Below are 17,884 nucleotides of genomic sequence, written 5' to 3' on the forward strand. Positions count from 1 at the left end.
CTTGTTATACTTAGCAAATGTTTGGACCTCACCATTAGTATTTGTTTCTTGGCTGTTATTTTGATAGACTGGTAACCATCAGCAAACATACACAGAAGAGAAGACACCATTCTCCTTTCCTTTCCTCTTCTGGTTCTTCTGCTCCTGGATCACCTCCTATCAAAAGGTCCAAGGGTGGAGATGAGATGGAATAAAGGATACATAAAATATGATCTTGGAGATATTGTTCTCCAGCCTCTCTATAGAAGAAGACTGGGGGTCTCAGAGTGAAGGTCTATATAGTACAAGGTTTCAGCATCAGTGTTATCGAATGAGACAGTGACCTCAACGTCCGTAGTTGAAAGGAAAATATATATTTTAAAGACGTAATGCCAGACTGTTGAACGACATCCGGAAGACTATGGGGTTTTCTATGGAAGTACTAGCTTGCCCTTCTAAGGGTACTGTATTTTGTCAGTTTAATAGGCTACAAATTGTGGGAGTCCATAATCTCCAGCATGTCATGGATGCAGTGCTTACTGAGTGGAAAGATGCAGATCGTATTAGGTTAATGGGAAAGATCGCAGATAATATTCATGTAGACTGGTGGGTATCAAGGCATGTAGGTAGATCCTCCATGACTGAAGGGAATGTCCTAAGAGATGCAGCAGACAAAAAAGTTGATGCAGTGGTTAAGAATGTCTATTTTGGTTCACACTTGGCTCTGTGTACAGGGGCTATAGTGCTAATACAGCTCAGTCATTCCTTTCAGACTTTAAGGAACTCTTGAAAGCAGCCCAGGAGGGTCAAGAGTCACAAACTTCATTAGAGAATATGGAGAAAAAAGAGGCATTTGTGGAGTTTGTTTTGATATCTCTTTTGATGCTTTAAGGGTTTCGGCACTGGCTCAGCTGTGGTGGTAAACCTGTAATCTATATTTGAAAGACTGGAACACTGATTTATCCCCAGATACTAGCTGCTCTGAGAATTCCTTTGGAGGGAGTAAAACTAGTTGGGTTGAGCTGGAAGAAAGACATCATGAATTCTTTTAAGGAAAGCAAGCACTCCTCATCTTTTAGAAGACAGCAGCCTAAAATGTCAGGATTTTTCAGGCACAAATCGCCATTCAGACAACCTTGTTAAAAATAGCAGAATTTTCACACCACACAATTGCAGCCAAAATGTTTTAGCAGAAATAGAATAAGAAACACAAGGAAGATTCTTCTAAAGAGCAGCATTCTGCACTGTGCCTAGTGCCAGGAAAGTAATGGATGGGAATCACAGGTCAATGGCAGGATCCATAATTTTCTGGAATGTTGGGAAAAGTCTACTCAGGCATGTGGGTTCTGAACATTTTGAATAAGGGATATCAAATAGATTTTCTAATTTCCATTGGGGCAAATGTGTTTCTACTAATGGAAAGAGTTCAATATCTTCAAATCTTCAAAGGCTCCTGTCTGTACTGTTAGTGAAGAAGGATGCAACACAGAGGAATTGGCTGGAAGTACAAGGGCACATAGCAGCCTTCGTATTTACCATGCAGTGGGTAAAACTTAACCATCGACCTCTTCTGTGGCACTTGTACTCACACTGGTTATCTTCACTTCAGATTCTGAAAAAAGGATTCTGATCACTAATTATATCAGGAAAGCTCAATACAGCAGGCTGACATTGTACAGTAATCAGAAGGGGATACCTACAAGCCAGGAACTGTCTGCGTGTGTCAGTGCAATAGGCTTGGTGATGGTTAATATGGCTTATCAAGCAAAATGATCCTGGACCTGGAGGGAACTGAGTGCAATGTTGAGGGTTGTGCTCCATTGAAAGAATTTCCTTTTTCTCTTTAATGTTGTGAAAAGGACAGATAATTTGGTGTTGGCAATCTATATCAGCCATCAAGGCAGAACAAACTGGATATCCCTGAAGAAAGGGGCATGTTTTCTAAGTCTCTGGGCAGAGGACAGTCTCCTCTCACTAACAGCAGTGCACTTCAGGGTTTTGGACAATGGAGAAGCAGATAAACTGAGCCACATGTTTGCTTTCTCTCAGAATCTGACAATAAACAGGAGAGGTTTGCCACCATATATACACAGATCTCTTTGCATCCAGGATAAATGCTCAACTGCCAAGATTTTTTGTGAGATATTCAGAGAAGACAGTGTGGGAATTAGACACTTTGCTTATGAAGTGACCAGGCCAAGGTAACTGATGGATGATTTTCCTCAGTTTTTTTGAGTCAGAAGCTGTTGTGGAAGATCAAGCAGGAGAGAGCATTTGTGATTGGGGTGGTGCATTGTTGGCCTTGCAGAACTTGTTTTTCACTTCTAAGTCAGTTGGCATTGCTTTTGCCTTGGATTCTACCTCATCTGCCGTCTCCTTTGAAGACCCTCAACCTTAACAAGACTCTCACCCAGTCGGTCTGGAAGTTGAGAGGTTGACTCTTTTAAGGCAGAGGTTACCTCCTCATTTGGTTCAAGTAATTGAAAATTCTAGAAAGTCATCTACTTTAAAGTTCTTCTGTAGGCATTGGGATACTTTTGATGCTTGATACTGTCATCAGAGTCTAGTCTCTACTTCTTGTTCATAGTGATCTATTCTGCAACTCATAGTAGATAGCTTAAAGAAAAATGGATTTATCCACCATAAAAGTTCAGTAGTTTGCTTTTGTGAATCAGAGTCTGCCTTTCACGAGCTGGAGATTTTTGGTGAATGGTTTACTGTAGAGTTTGTCAATTGCACATCCACTCTTTCATTCTTCTGCACCACCCTTTGGATCTTCCTTTAGTTTTGAGATACTTTTAGTCAACTCTTTTTGAACCTTTAGAAACAGTAGATATTACGTTGCTTTTGTAGAAAGTTTTCCTTCTGGCGGCAGTCACTTCTTCACTTAGAGTGAGGAAACGCAGTTCTGCTTTGTTTTCCACCCTTTTAGAGATTTGTGGATGATGCTGTAATTTTGTGGCTGGATTGTACGTTTACTCCAAAAAATTATTTCAAAATGTCACTCTTCTCAGGAAACTACATTACCAGTTTTATCCATCTGTTTCTGCTGATGAAGCAAGGTTATTAAGATTTTTGGATGTTAAGTGTGCTATATCTATTTATCTCAATAGATTCACTGCATTCAGGAAGATACATTTGCTGTTTATAAATATTGATCTTTCTGGTCAAGGTAGAAAGGCAACTAAAAGAACTATAAGTCAATTCTTGAAAGAGTCTATTACACTGGTTTATTTGAATTAAGAGCAGACTATTCCAGGTGGCACTTTGTGCTTCTCAGTCAAATCAGTGTCAACTTCCTAGGCTTAATTGCAAGGAGTATAATTGGAAGAGATTTGTTGAAATGGGATTTGGGTCTGAGATCACATTTTCATGAAACCTCATGTGAAAAGTGGGCAGAAAAAAACTTTGGGTTGGGGGCATGACAATCTCCTATTGTTTTATTGGTTTCAATCTTTCTGTATGGTACTTTATTCATTTTCGCTACACAATGATTAAAATGCATTGGGTTTGGTGTTACGTTGTTGTAGTAATGGTATCTGCATTGGTATAAGGACTGGGGAGAGGACGAGGGACATAGTTGTAATCTACCGCTTACTGGTAATCTTCATTATTCTAAATCCTACTTATCCTTGTTGCGGTCATTGATATGGTTCAGGTATTTGACGAGGCTTTGAATTGCTTGATGTCTCGGGGGAGGGTGTTTTATATGGACAACCCAGCTGAGGATGGGTGGTGTTATAAATAGTTTTTCCTATTTTGTTTTCCTTTCCTTGTAAATAAGCATATTTTCTCATACATATAATGACTGGGGCAAGAACGAGTAGGACTAGGAGTAATGAAGAATACCAACGAGTAATCAGGCCATTCATCAAAAGGCATGTGTCTTTTTATGGAAGTGGCGTTATTGGCTCAAGCATTTAGTGGTTGTGTTTGAAAGAGCAACATACAGTGCTTTTTGGCAACACCTCTGTTTCCAGGTGCATATTCTGAACAGTCATATTTATGTTGTTAATTAAGTATTATCTACACCTACAATGCAACAGCAGGTATTAATTTCCCAAAATTAGAGATCAGAGTTGCAGGTGATGTCATTGGCTGCTACTACAATACAAATAAGGGCAGTAAAGCTATTGAGTCTTCAGCACCAAGTAAAGGGAAAGCAACAGAGGCAGGAATGAAGAGAGGGCAAATTCAGCAAACCATTTTCGGCTGTGAAGAACAGTTTCTCCATATCACCATACAACCCCCTCTTTCTCTCACTAAATGACAAGGGGTAGAGAGTGCACCCAGCAGCGAAGAAAGAGTGGCTTTCAAGTTACCACTACAGAAAGAGCGAGAGAAAGGCAGAGAAAGAGAGCCTACTATGCTGTGGTACTCTAGTCATGTCTCGACACTTGCCAGGGTGTGCTGGATTCGCTCCTCCATGTTTGGCGATGGGTCTCAAGTGAGCTAAGACTGACTGCCAGGGGGGCAAACCAGTAAACTCTATCCTTAGTCAAACAATTTAAGGCCCTTCCGGGAGACAGGGAACTCTGGCTACAGAATGCTACTTTAGTTTTTGTCCGAGTAACTTGAATTTTCCTTATATGTTATTCACAGGCTGACCTGAGCAGTCATTACTTCCCTTGGTCATGAGTGAAAATATATACATATATATATTCAGTCTGAAAATATGGCAAAGATTGCTTTTTAAATAACTGGCGGCTTACATTAAATTTAAGAGCTTAGATGATTTGAATGAGTACAGTTTATGAGGGTTTAAATTACGGGTCAAAGCTGGACTCTTTTTGCACCTTTGGCCACGGAAGCCATGTCAGGAGTAAAAAAGGAGGCAATGTAGAACTTTCCTGATTTTCTTTGACTAACAATGCATGAATTAAGAGAGGTTACAGAAGAGGAAAAATGTTTTGCAGGAGGGTGAGTGTTAGAAGGTGATCATACAAACTCTTTCCCTCACCCAGAAAGTAGAAAGTTTGGAGACACACACACAGTTCTTCAATGGTGCTCCTCATGATAAAATAAATATGGAAAATTACTCTTACAATACATGAGAGAATGTGATTTTATAGGGTGGCAAAAGGGAGGGATCTCTTCCATGTTTCATAGGTTAAATCAAGATGGTACACCCCTGATGGAAAGCATTTTCCTGTGGAAAAAATGAGTTTTGCAATAAAATGCAAAATGCACTATAAACCCGTTCAAATACTGATTAGTATTAAGAGGGCTAGCAATAGTCGTCACATAAATGTTACACACGGAGGGGCAGATTTAATAATATTTCACACAATGCAGCAAGGCATCTTGTGGTGTTTTGTTGTGTAAAACGGAGAGAGCAGAAATATCTACTAAGATGTAGGGCACTTCTGCTTTCTCCTAATGCTGGCGCATTGTGTGTTGCCTAGCGCCAACGCAGGCACCCTTGTGTCATGCTGCAAAGTGCAGGAAGTTATACCTTCCCACACAAAAACAATCCTCAGAGTCAATTTCCTCTTTCTATGCGTGATGCAGAACACATCACGCATAGACAGAGGAAGTAACTTGAAAAAGGAAGTAACAAAACGTATAAATATTTGTCCTCATTACAACTCTGTCGCGTTGGTGCATACCCAGGTACATGGGTGGATGCACAGGAATGCCCACGCTCCTCCTACCAATGCAAAGTAACGTGAGGCAGCGCTCAGCACAGCATTGCAATTTCTTTGCATTTACTAATCCATGCAAATCCATGCAAATCACTTTTTATGGTTTAGTAAATGCCAAAATAGAGTTTGCGGTGGGGCTGCGTCACAAAAAAGTAAATTTAGGCCATTGGATAACCATCTGAAATTCTATAAATTCACCAAACTAGAGCAAAGCTAGGACAAAAAAGATTTACATGTCCTAATTTAGGATATTCTCTTTTTTTGCAAACTACGCCATTTATTTTTCAAATCTATGCTAGATTAAGGATTTCTAGCACATGTGGTACTTTTAATGTCCATGTTTATTCTGCCCTGTCTGCTGGGAGTATCACTTACCACCATTGCGGGGCAAATGGCCACACACTGATTTCGCGCTGACAACTCGTCAGATGCACAGTGCAAGATTTTTTTAATGTAGTAATGAAACTCAAAGAGAGCAAAATCACGATTTGTAAATGGGAGGAGGCAACTATGTGCAAAATCAAAATCATCTGTCTCTTAAATATTTTTCAATCTACAACATTAAACTCATTAATCTAATTCACATGCCTTTTTTTCTTGTAAGGATTCAATGGGAACCACAACATTTTTGGGATTCACTGCCACAGGGTTTGTAGTCTTCCAGGGAAATAAAAGAATTCATTTGTTGAAATGGTAAGTGGTACACTGTAAAATGTATTTCTCTTTTCTATTTGGTAATGAGCTTTTAAACAGTTGTATAAATTGGTGTAAATTCTTTAATTTCATATACAGGTTTAGAAAAAAGGGTTGTCACCCAAGTTAGAAAAAGGTTATATTTTCTAAAAATTTAAATATTTTAATTGTGAATTGAATACAGCATAAAAACAGCACACGTATATGAAACAGGTTTATTTACTGTTGTAACTGTCTCCTTTACATACATCACTTTTGGAAAACCCAAGCCAGGCAAGGTGACCTCAAGCATGTGCTTCATAACTCTGAAAAAAGTGCAAGGGCCCGTGTGCATGAGCTGCCATGATGCTGTTCTGGCTCCAGTCCCCTGAAGGTTCACTGCATGTTTATCAATGCACTTCCTCTGTTAAAAAAAGCTAATTAGAGAAATACCTAAAACCTCTGGTGTAGTTCTTTGTTCACTGCAAAGGCTTTGGAAGAGCATCAGTCCTACAGGGTGTTTCACCAGGCATGGGGTACTTCCCGGTGCGACAATATTTGTTGGCACCTCCCCAAAACATCTTTCTCCACAAATTCCCTCACTACATGCTCCACCAGAGACCCTCATCTCTCCATAGTCTCTCTGTTTCATGTATTTCGTTTGTTTTTTAGTGCTACTAAGATCAGTTTAGGGTGTCAGCGCCCTTTACATCACATACACACTTTACAGAACCAATGTATCATACTGTGTAAATCAGTCTATAGAATATGTTATGTAAGAAAATGCGAGTAGCAAGGTGCAGGAGTCACAAGTCACTGATACAAGTATGCAATATATTTAAAGAGTGTTTGACCTGGAGAAGCACAAACTCAGGACTTAAAATGTACCACACTGGTTGGTTTACAACTAAGATGCATTTTAACCCAAATGAATCCTTTTCAGCATTTTTTAGCATTAGGGTAATGAGAGAGTAGAGAAAAAAACATAACTTTCTAACCTATACCATGCAGTTTGCCAACAACTCTTCACTAGCAGTTCATATCTCACTGTGCTATATTAGTATTGTACCTTATGAACTACAAGTAACAAAAGGATCTCTGTGACAAAAGCATAACCTACTGAGTGATTCACATAAAATGTAGTGATATGACTGGTACACGTTCTTTGCAACAGTTACATTAACCGTCTGCACTACTTTATCATGAGTGTAAGCTGCCAGTAGACAAAACATCACTCTTTCTCCAGCAGGAACGTTAAGTACTAGAGTTACCTTGACATTTTAATTGTTGCCTGAAAACTGCTGGATATACAAAGATCTCTGCAGCAGGTGCTTTTTAAAATCTGTTATTTCAAACAGGCCCCCTTCCCAGACTGTTGTTTAATTATTGGGGAAGGACCTTAAAAGCACAGCACCTTTAGTATAATGTACAATCCTGAAGAAGGTGGGATAAAGGTCAAGAAGTCACTGAAACGCTGCACTTATACAGTAACCTTTTTCTAGTATCTTGATTATATACAGTCATTTTATGTTTTTTTAACTAAATTATTTTATTGATGTATTTATTGATGCATTTGCTAATATGGTGATGAACCATATTAGCAAATGTTGCTAGTTTTTATGTGCATTTTTATTAAATATGCATGAGATTCTAAATGTTGTGATTGGGGCATAATTGGTTACTTTTGATATTGAAGTTGCATTTGTTGTACTCTAATTAAGCATCCACATACTGAATGATCGGATTGCAAAAATAAGTCCAGGGGGAAATGTTTGTATTGGGTAAGGGTTACCCAGGCCATGGCTATCAATCACATGTAGAAGAATATCTCTAGCTATTGCCTTTTGTCTGTCAGTTGGATCGAAAGTGTCTTTTAATGGGTTGAGGGCAATCTTACCGTCACTGCTCATCACCATCTGTGAGGGGGAAACTCTCTGTGAGAACTCTCCAAATGGGAGCACCCCTGGGGATCAGTTCAGTTTTTCAGAATCAATTATCGAAGAGATTTTCAAAAACAAAATAGCCATCACATACCATTTCAAATGAAGGGCAGGCGATGTAGTGTTCTGGCTGGAACCATCTTGGTTTCTCAGTCTACTGTTTCTCAACACCCTTACAATCAATGTCTGTTAAACCTTAAATTTCTCGTATTCAGAAGTGATATAGTATGTTTCTTGAAGGTGTGCAATGTCAGGGGCGTTGGTAGCCAGATACAATAGCACCTTTTTAGTTTAACATAATTAGTCAAACCATTTACATCAAGCGACAATAGTTTGCTGGGCTTAATGTGAGGCATCCTCATAGCAGGTTGCTGCTTGGGCTGGACGTGCAAATAACAATGTACTTTGGTAGGGGAGTCTGTGCTGACTGGAGGACCAAAAGAGTCGGGGAGAGAAGGTGGTGTGAAAGATGGAAGGTGCCTATAGGCAGAGATGTGCAAAGAGATGATTCGGAGGCTCATAGCCATCGGTGTTCCAATAGAGCATATTAAGTTTCCCACTCGATTTAGGAATAGGAGAAGAAGGTGGTAGAATGGGAAAGAGTCCTGCTAATCAGTGCCAACGAACCCTATTTAAACCTAACTGCAATAGGCTGTAAAATAACTTGAAACAGGCAAACCTGGCCAACAACTATCCAGCTGCCCACACACCAGTATAAGAACAATGGAACATTGAAATAAGAACACACTGATGCCCCCTGTCCAAAAAAACGGTCACTCAAAGGCATATCGTCAATAACCATTGGTAGGGGATAGCACAGATATTTTGACCTTCAGGGGACTCGGAGAAAATGGATTCTCACATTTGAGTATCTGGGACATTGAAACCTCAAACAGATACCGAGATAAAGTCCTTCACAGGTCACCAGTGTCAAATATTTGGGTGTAAGATCATCAAAGCAGCAGTCGGTTAGTAAATAGGAGGAGAAGATGAAACAATGTGGACATCACACTCACGGCGAATAGAGGCTCCTTGGCGGTTGCTAGGGTCCAGATTGGCAGCAACTCAAGTCAAATCAGCAACATCATAAAACAACTAAGGACTATTGCGAACATGAAAAGTATTATTAAGCTTTCAGCAGGGATCTTGACTTGTCTGTATCTCTTGTTGAACTTTTCATTTTATAGTGTTCTCATTTCCTTCTAATCAGTCTTCTAGTTTCCGACCTTGATGACACTTATAGTTTCATCATTAGTACCAGTTGTCTCCATCACTTCTTTTTCTGTTTTGCCATTCATTGGCAGGAGCATTGTTGTGGGCTCTAACAGGGCCTTATATGATGTCTTATTTATGAAGCTGTGAATGCAGAGCCAGGAATATTTCAGTTTTAAACTGGTTTCTTGTGACAGGTCAGCAGATATATAGATTTTGTGAGGGCCATGGAGAAGAAGACTCTTTTTTTGTTCAGCGACAGAGCTCATTTGGCAGGTCTGGTGATGGCATAGGAAGCATCCTGTGACTGGCCACAGTGAGTCAGATTTTTGCTGGGATCTTGAGCTAATACTCTGTGCCCTCTAAAGCTCTAGTAGGTCATTAGAAGGTTGAGTGTTCAGTTCTGGTATAAAGATTGACAAGAAGGATTATGTCACCAGATCCAGGTCCCCTGAAATACCAGAGAAACAGAGTGAGGCAATCTCTCAGAGTGAGTGTCTCCTCGCAGGACAATAATTCATTGAAACTGACATTGAAGAATTTCCCATGGTTGGTATTGAATACCAAGATAAGTGTTAGAATAAAGGATAGGTAAGAACAAATTGAAATCTTCTCTCTAAACACCACTATAAAGTTCAGAAGCAGAAATAGCCCAAGACACTACCATCTCCCCCCGCTGAGTGTCTTGCTGCTTTGCAAGTTATTTATAAAGCAAATTAGAATAAAGGCAGGACTGGAGAGCCACATGATATGAAGTGTCTTACCAGTGGGGAACATATATGGACATCCTTAACCTTACTACTAGTAGTTTTTTTAGAGGTGGATGGTAATGGAAATCTGTGAATTTCTCCTGGGAATGATGAATGGAAGGGAAATCTCTCAGTTATATGTCCTCCACTGTATTGACTCTACCTAGAGACTTGTTCTCTGCTGGACCCTCTTCCATATTTTGCATTTTCTCCAGAAACTACAATATTTCTCGTTCTCCATGTTAGCAACGAAACACACGAGTAAACACTGTACATCCCAGTGGCGTTCTTTATGCAACTGCAACCACTGACTTCCTTCAGTGGTGTAGTAAGGAGCTATGGGATCTAATGCAAGGAAGTAAAATGCCCCACTCTCTTGAAGTAACAGACAGCAGTAACTGGGAAAAAATGGGCCCATCACACTGCTCTGCTCCTGTGCCACTGCGTTATAAACGAACTAATTTTAATAGCCAGCTTATTATTGAAAATTGATTTCAATATTCTCTGATAAAAATAATTGACATTCAAAGTGGAAAATAAGATAGTAGGAGGTCCTGGGGATGGACAGCAAATCATTTATAGGGGCCGACTGGTGTGATAGATCACAGTGGTTAGAGAGAGCCTGCTGAATCATTTAGAATAACTCGCATTTGGGTTTGTGGGGAATCAGTAACCCCAGTCTCTTACATTTCATCTGCTCTTTCAGGGGGAGGCTGTTACTTGAGCTTTAGGCACTTGTATTTATTACAAGATACTTTAGAATAGTTTGCCATACAAAGCAGTCACAGACATAGTCTGATCATTTCCAAGGAACTCCCACCAGAGTGTTGCTGGTTATAAAACTTATGTCAGTATTTTCTTTTCATTGCAAAATATTTTCTGTACTGTTTGCCATTATTTTCGGGATCGATCATTGTGCTCGAGGTTTGCTGCTGCAGATGTAAACGCTCTGACGAGTTGCATGCATTGCACTTCCACGGCAAGTTGCTGTGCACATTTCCATCAGCAGCATTTTGAGTGCATTTGTAGTTGTCTCTGCAGGATGATGTCACTTCCTGGGGGCCAATCAGCATTGACCTATTGAAGCATGCATTGAAAGCTTGTTGCGTTGCCAGGCTAATGGCTCTTATGGGGATAGCGCTATGGTTTGTATCCATCTGCAGTCAGTCTTGCTACAGTGCTTCAGCCATCCTTTGGCTATATTTAGGATTCTAACACCAGTATTATTTTTCCAGGTCGGACGTCTGCAAACTGAAGTATGAAGGGAAGACGTTTTACGTTGTTGGAACACAGAAAGAGGTCAGATCATTTGCTTGTTTACTTGTACTGCTGAGTGAGTTAGGCAGTGGCGGTTTCTGCATAAGGGCGTCGGGGCTCCGCCCTCCTAAGTTCGTAACAAAAAAAAATGTGAAAATAAACTCCCCTTAATCCCTAAAACAAAAATGCACACAACTCTTCTTGGGGCTGGGGCCTGGCTCGGGCTACTGTGTCACGTGACAAGAGACTGGCAGGATCAGGCCAGGCCCTCCCCTGACTGAGTCTATGTTTGCCGGGCGGATAAGCTCACAGCCTGAGGCCTGTGAGGTCATCAGCTCGGCAAAGACATAGCTCCGAGGACCAGTCTCCACCCCCTAATGACGTGTGGATAAAGTTTGCCCCGGGTGCTTCAGGCTGAAGCCCTGTAGCGCTAGGGGCTTCACGTCAGTCAGGATAGTGGAGGATGGTCACCCCACCCTTTCCCAATTCGTCACGGAGGGTGAGTCCAGCCCTGTGACAAGTTGGGAAATGGTGGGCGGGGTAGAGGCTGCAGACAGCACGCTCAAAATCGAGTCTGCGCAGTTTGTGTTACTAACTGCGCAAACACGAGGTGTCTGCTTCCCGCGCTGCTGTTGGGAGTCAGTAGGACGGTAGAATCCCTTCTTCTAAAGAAGTGAAGAAAGAGAGGATGCAGCAGTTCCCAGCTCCAGTCTGTGAGTAATAAGTTTCCAACCCGCGGTCGGTGGCGCATGACTTCCTCATATTTCAAGTGCACAGCCATGGCCTCTCTCCCTCAACATTTTCTGTCCCTGTGTGCTTTGTGTTGTAACTGTCAGCCCGTTTTCGAGTTGTTAAGGGTGAGCTCAGAAGGCAAGAGGGCAGACGTTTTTTTTCTCTCCCAAAAGCAACAAGTTTTGCTCTCGATTAGTCAGGTGATTTTGCCAGACCCGGCAACTCCGAGAAAGGAAAACATTTTTAGCGAGGCTGGTGTTTGTAGCACGTCCTGACTGCGACCTTCTCCCATGAACATGAGCCCGGCGCGGGTCCTGTGGGCAGTGGGCTTGGCGTGCTGCATGGGTGAGCTGTGTTTTCAGTGCACTTCGTGAGTTATTCTGTGGTGTTCGTTTGGGTGACAGTAGGTGGCTCGGGTTACCTGCAGCAGTGCAAAAAAAACAATGGATTACCTAACTCAAGTAAAGTGTGTCGCTATCAAATTTGGCTAATACAGAGCTATAAAGCTGAACCTGTTAACCGTGAGCCCCGAGATCTGCTGTGTTTCTTTGGATTCGCTACGTGTTGTTTTCTTGGTATCGAAGAAAGACACAAAATGTGCCATTGATTTACTTTTAACTGTTAGCTTGCTGGCATGGAGATATTAAGATATGCTGCTGATTCCTATTGGAACTCTGTAAATGCGCATACTCCACCCATAAGCACTGCTTTGCTACACAGACCTGGCTGAGATCTGTTTTATGGCTTAAGAACTCCCTCATGAATAAAGAAGGCTGCAGGGGTAGAGTGCGTAATACATATTTAAAAGGGAGCGTGACAGAGCTGTGCTCCGCCTTCTGTATGGTTGTTAAAATAATTGATGGTTTCACCTGTGGAGACTAGTGAGCTGGGATCAATGGATCATGGGAGCCATTCTTAACTCTGTGTTTGCAGGCTACAGGTTTGTGACTCTAATTTGGCGTCTTTTATGTACACATTGTGTGATCCTTGGATAATTACTTCAGATATGAGTACCTTTGTTTCCTTCTTTTAGAGAACTGGGCGACCATAGAATAAATTCATGTTGCAAGGTGTGAAAAAGTAAATACTCTGCGGCTAAGAAAGTCCAGTCACTCTGCGAGCACAGTGCTAGGTGTGTGGGTGGAAAAGATACAAGAGTCCTTGTTCCCTGAGCAGTATGCAGATAGAACAAGACATACATTGTATGCGTGGCATAACGCTGGACCACACATCAGTAGGCTAATGCAGGTTATGCACTGAGAAGTTCTGTGGTGTGTCAAGAGGCAACATTAAGGTTGCTCTCAGTACCCTCACTATCTCCCTTTGGGGGTGCGTTTGGAAAGCCTTTCACCTTCCCTACCTTTGGAACTTACTGCTCTCAGCCAGACCTGGAACACAGAAAATCATGAGTACTTGCTGTCAGTCAGTTCGGGGCTACTAGGACAAGAGATCCCTTCTAAGACAGACACCATCCAGGGAGCAAAGGCCGCAGGTGAGTGGCACACAACACTGAGGTAGTCTCATGGCGATGCGTCGCGTGTGGCATACTTTGGCACAGTGCTCCTGTGTGGAGCTGAAGGGAGTGTGAGTTTATCACTGTGCCTGTCAGTCCATCAAAAACGTGTTCAGAATACATAGCCATCCAATCCTTGGCCTCTTTGCACAGTATACAGGGGAGTGGTCACAGGTAGTTGTAATTGTGATTCTGTGCAAGTACGTATGATGGGGCCCCCATTATGGGGGTACACAGTCTTTAAAATAATGTCAAGGTGAAAGTAAAAGAAAATGCAGTGCTCGCTCGCTACTTAAAAGTAATTCCTAACTTTGACGCCCCACCACATTCAAATGTCACTAGCCGCCACTGGAGTTAGGACGAGTTCAAAGAACCGTGAATTCAACTATAATACCTTTCTGGTTTCAGATCTGCTGCCTTGGCAAAGTTCTGATGAAAACCAGATTGTCTTTGTGTTAATGTTTTGTGTATCCGATGTCTGGTACGCTTTCAGTGGTTAATTTTGCTTTCTCAGTGCACTGTGGCGAGAAATTCACAAAAGTATAGTTGTACTGTATTTTATCCTACCTCTGACCTTTTCCCTCTACCTATTGTTGCTGTTGAGCTTGAAGAGGAATTTTGTTACTGTGATTAAAGAAATGTTAATAGAGAGGACAGGAATAATTTCATATATGATGCCAAGTTGAATATGAAATAGTGGCTGTAGGATCTGGTGGTATAGTCAGGGCACCAATAAGTCCGGACCAGAGGAATGTGATTACTCGAGCGTTTGGATGAACAAACTCATGAAACATATGAAGCCAGAAAGGTTGATACAACAGTCACGACTGAAAGCATGCCGGATACCATATGCCATTCAAGGTGGCCTGAAATACCTGAAATCTTGTTTGTACCCGGCACGCTAATTACAGATTAAATGCATGTATTGTTAGTGTTATGGTGGCCCAAGCAGAAAGACACAAAAGGCGTGCATACCAGTTTCATAGGGGGATAAGCATAGGCATTTCACAAGAGACTCATGCATCATGCGATTTTTCCTGACAAGGATCTTTCCCATGGTTTTTCTGACATTGGTTCTGTCACATACATTAAAAGGTCTTAACAGGACTCTTGGGCTCCAAAGATTGTTGTTACACCAGCCTCTTCTAATCTTTCTTTAAACTTAGTTATTCTTCATCGCATTTAAAATCACATGTTACAGGGGGTAACTCAGAAACGTCCGTGATGCTTACCTCAAAAGGATGGAAAGTAAGATTTCCCATAAACATTGATATGAAGAGGCAATGCAAATATACAAGCCCTGATTCCTAATGAGATTGCCTTATATTGCCATACATATTGAATATTCTCATGATTAGAAAACAAAATGTAGTCCACTCCTACCATCCACCTTATCAACTGATGGTACAGTTCGGGGCACTAATTGACTATTGGTCCTGGAGGTCCCCACCTCACAATGGGTGGAAACTGTATATCCATGCCACGGTTACACTGCATAATAACTTTCCCTTCATTCATTCTCATCCTTTTTGGCCTCTGGTAGTGTCCTCAAGTGGTTCTTGAAGGGGAGGCCAGTGCCCATGTTGGGTCATAGCACAGCATGTCTAATCTGGTGCAATATTTCATGGCAGGTTCTAGCAAGACACACTACTACTTTTGGTGTTAGGTGGCCTACCTAGTTAAGAGCAGCTGGCGCTGTCCAGTTGTCTGTGGTCAAATCCACTGTATAGCCCTCTCATGGCTAGGGGATGGGACTCAACTTTTAATTTGTGTTTTAGCTGAAGATGTAGCTGGAACTCATCATCAGCTATGTTATCTTAGACTCATCCTGTGTACCACTTACTGTAGTGATGAGGCCTTCAATTGCATTGGATGACGGGAGGTTTCACCTTTCCATTATCCTGGTGGCCTGCAGCTTATACCACTTCTAAAAAAGAAACCAGTGTTCTTTTCACCACGAACCTCTGCATCTGCTCGACCTAGAGACAGGTGCAAATGGGGTCTTGTTATAATTCTAACCACCGAAATGCAGGTCTCTGATAGGAGTTAGCATTTTGTGCGTCTGCAATGTTTTTTTTACGGGTCTTGTCCCCTCTCTTCTAATGTTTACAGTTCCCAGTAACCATGCCAAGTTCACCTATTATGCTCCCTACAAATGGAAAAATATCTCTCTCTGCATAGACCACTTCACAGGAACCACGTCCTAATTGATTCTTAGTAAGAGGTAGGGAGATTATAGAAACCTGTGTGTCCCAAATAAAATGGTGTCCAATCTGGGGAGTAGGGTGGCCACCTCATTCCAGGTCTTCACAGACACTGGCTCCAGCCCTTAACTTCTCACTTAGAAATCATTCATATCAGGTTTGCTAGTCTAATTAGTTACATGGAAGCAAAACAAAACTACAACACACAGAATGCATTGAGCTATCACACAGAAGTCATGAACTGCATACAGTGTCCTTAATGAGCTGGCTGGATGTAGTCACTAGGCCTGGGTGGAATTTAATTATGCCTGAGTAATTTTGGTAATTTTGCTTTACTCAACACAAAATAATGTAATTTTTCCTGCTCGTGTAATAAAGAGTAACTTAGGGGGAAAATCCTACTGCAAGCGCAAATTTAGGGAACATGAGTGGACGCCTGTGCTTGCTATTGGCATTCTGTTGCATTTAACACTATTTTTTAGCACAAAATTCATCCTTGTGTCCATTTGGCATGCAACGGTGCATTTTTGGTGAAGAAAGTAGTGCTAAATGCCAGGAGTAAGTTGGGGAAAATCCTACCCCAAGAGCAAAGTTAGTGAGCATAAGCAGTTCCTCACTCCGGCTATTTGTGTTCTGGTGTACGTTTTCTCTAGTTGATAACGCAAAATACATACTTGCATCCATTTTGGACATGAGGTGAGTATTGTGGCACTAAGAAATAGTGCTAAACTCAGAATTACTCTTCTCTCACGTAATTCTGCATGATCTTGCATAATGTTTAAGTAATTCCTCATGATTGTGCTACACTGAGGTGCTGTAGTTATGCCCACCCCTAGTAGTCACCCTACCTTGGAGTAGGTTGCTGCTACAGCTTAGCCTATGGCCCATGTCCACAAGGAGATTCCTAAAGCTACCTTCCTGACAGCTGACAAAAATTTCTGAAGAAAGCATTGAGCATGGCACTACAGAAGACACTGCTGTATCGTTCATTTCTATTTATTCTGCTGTCTGAACCGGTTCTAGTTACTTCTTTATGGATGGCTTTATGTAAATGAGAGGAGAACAACATAAATTGTACACCGAGACCAATAATACATAATGTAAAAATATACAGCAAGAGAATCAGAATGATGTACAGAAGGGTTGGCGGAGGGCCAAGGTGAACTGTCGGTGGGGAGTAGTGGTGGGGTGAGGGGCAAGAGGTGATAAATCGTAGGGCAACGTGAGGTGATGGCCACTTGCGAAGCACGTGGTTATTTGCCCTGGATGAGAACTCAGCAAGTCCTGATATGTTTTTCTTTCTGAAAATGATTTATGTTATTTATTTCTTTTTAGAAAAAAGCCATGTTAGCTTTCCATACCTCGACACCAGCAGCCTGCAAGCATCTTTGGAAATGTGGGGTGGAGAACCAGGCCTTTTACAAGTAAGTCAGACATGAGATTGAAAAACCCCTGGAAAGGGGGTTCTGCTGTGACTGTGTGATACAAATGATGTAATGCTCCACGTTAGCGTGCTGCCCATTACGTCTAATGGCCTCTGTGGGCGAGCGTGAGAATCTTACCTGGCCTTCTGGTTAAGGTGCCAGCCATGCAGTGAAGACCAGATTAAGTTTGTAGTTTATGGTTTAGATGCTGTGGAAGGGGCGGTTCCTCGTTGAAGTCTGCATTCATGTTGTTGACCTTTGAAATGTTTGCCTGCCTGCCTGCGCTGTTCACGGTTGGGCTGAAAAACAGTAATGATAGTAAAATTATATTTTCGAATATATTCCTCCATGTAACCTTGCGCAGTGATTTTTCATTTTTTTGGAATTATTTACATACAAGTAATAGGTTTCTGAATCCTTGTGACAAAATGGAGCATAACATGGTACTGATGGGCAAACAAAGCACACTTTTTAGATGGATGGGACCAGGAAATGCACTTCTGTTGTCTTTATGAGAAGTGGCACGTGGAGAGATGGGGTGATCCAGAAAACAAACA

General features: G+C 41.6%; 1 protein-coding gene across 1 annotated transcript in view; it reads left to right on the top strand.

The window, feature by feature from the left end:
* Positions 1-17,884, top strand: part of FRMD3 (FERM domain containing 3) — a 530,236-nt gene that overhangs the window by 457,638 nt on the left and 54,714 nt on the right. The window contains exons 8-10 of the mRNA XM_069229965.1: positions 6,229-6,317; positions 11,433-11,496; positions 17,239-17,327. Coding sequence (XP_069086066.1) covers positions 6,229-6,317; positions 11,433-11,496; positions 17,239-17,327 — 242 coding nt within the window. The remainder of the gene's footprint in view (positions 1-6,228; positions 6,318-11,432; positions 11,497-17,238; positions 17,328-17,884) is intronic.

The sequence above is a fragment of the Pleurodeles waltl genome, chromosome 1_1 (genome assembly GCF_031143425.1).
Source record: "Pleurodeles waltl isolate 20211129_DDA chromosome 1_1, aPleWal1.hap1.20221129, whole genome shotgun sequence".
In the NCBI taxonomy this organism is placed as follows: Eukaryota; Metazoa; Chordata; class Amphibia; order Caudata; family Salamandridae; genus Pleurodeles; species Pleurodeles waltl.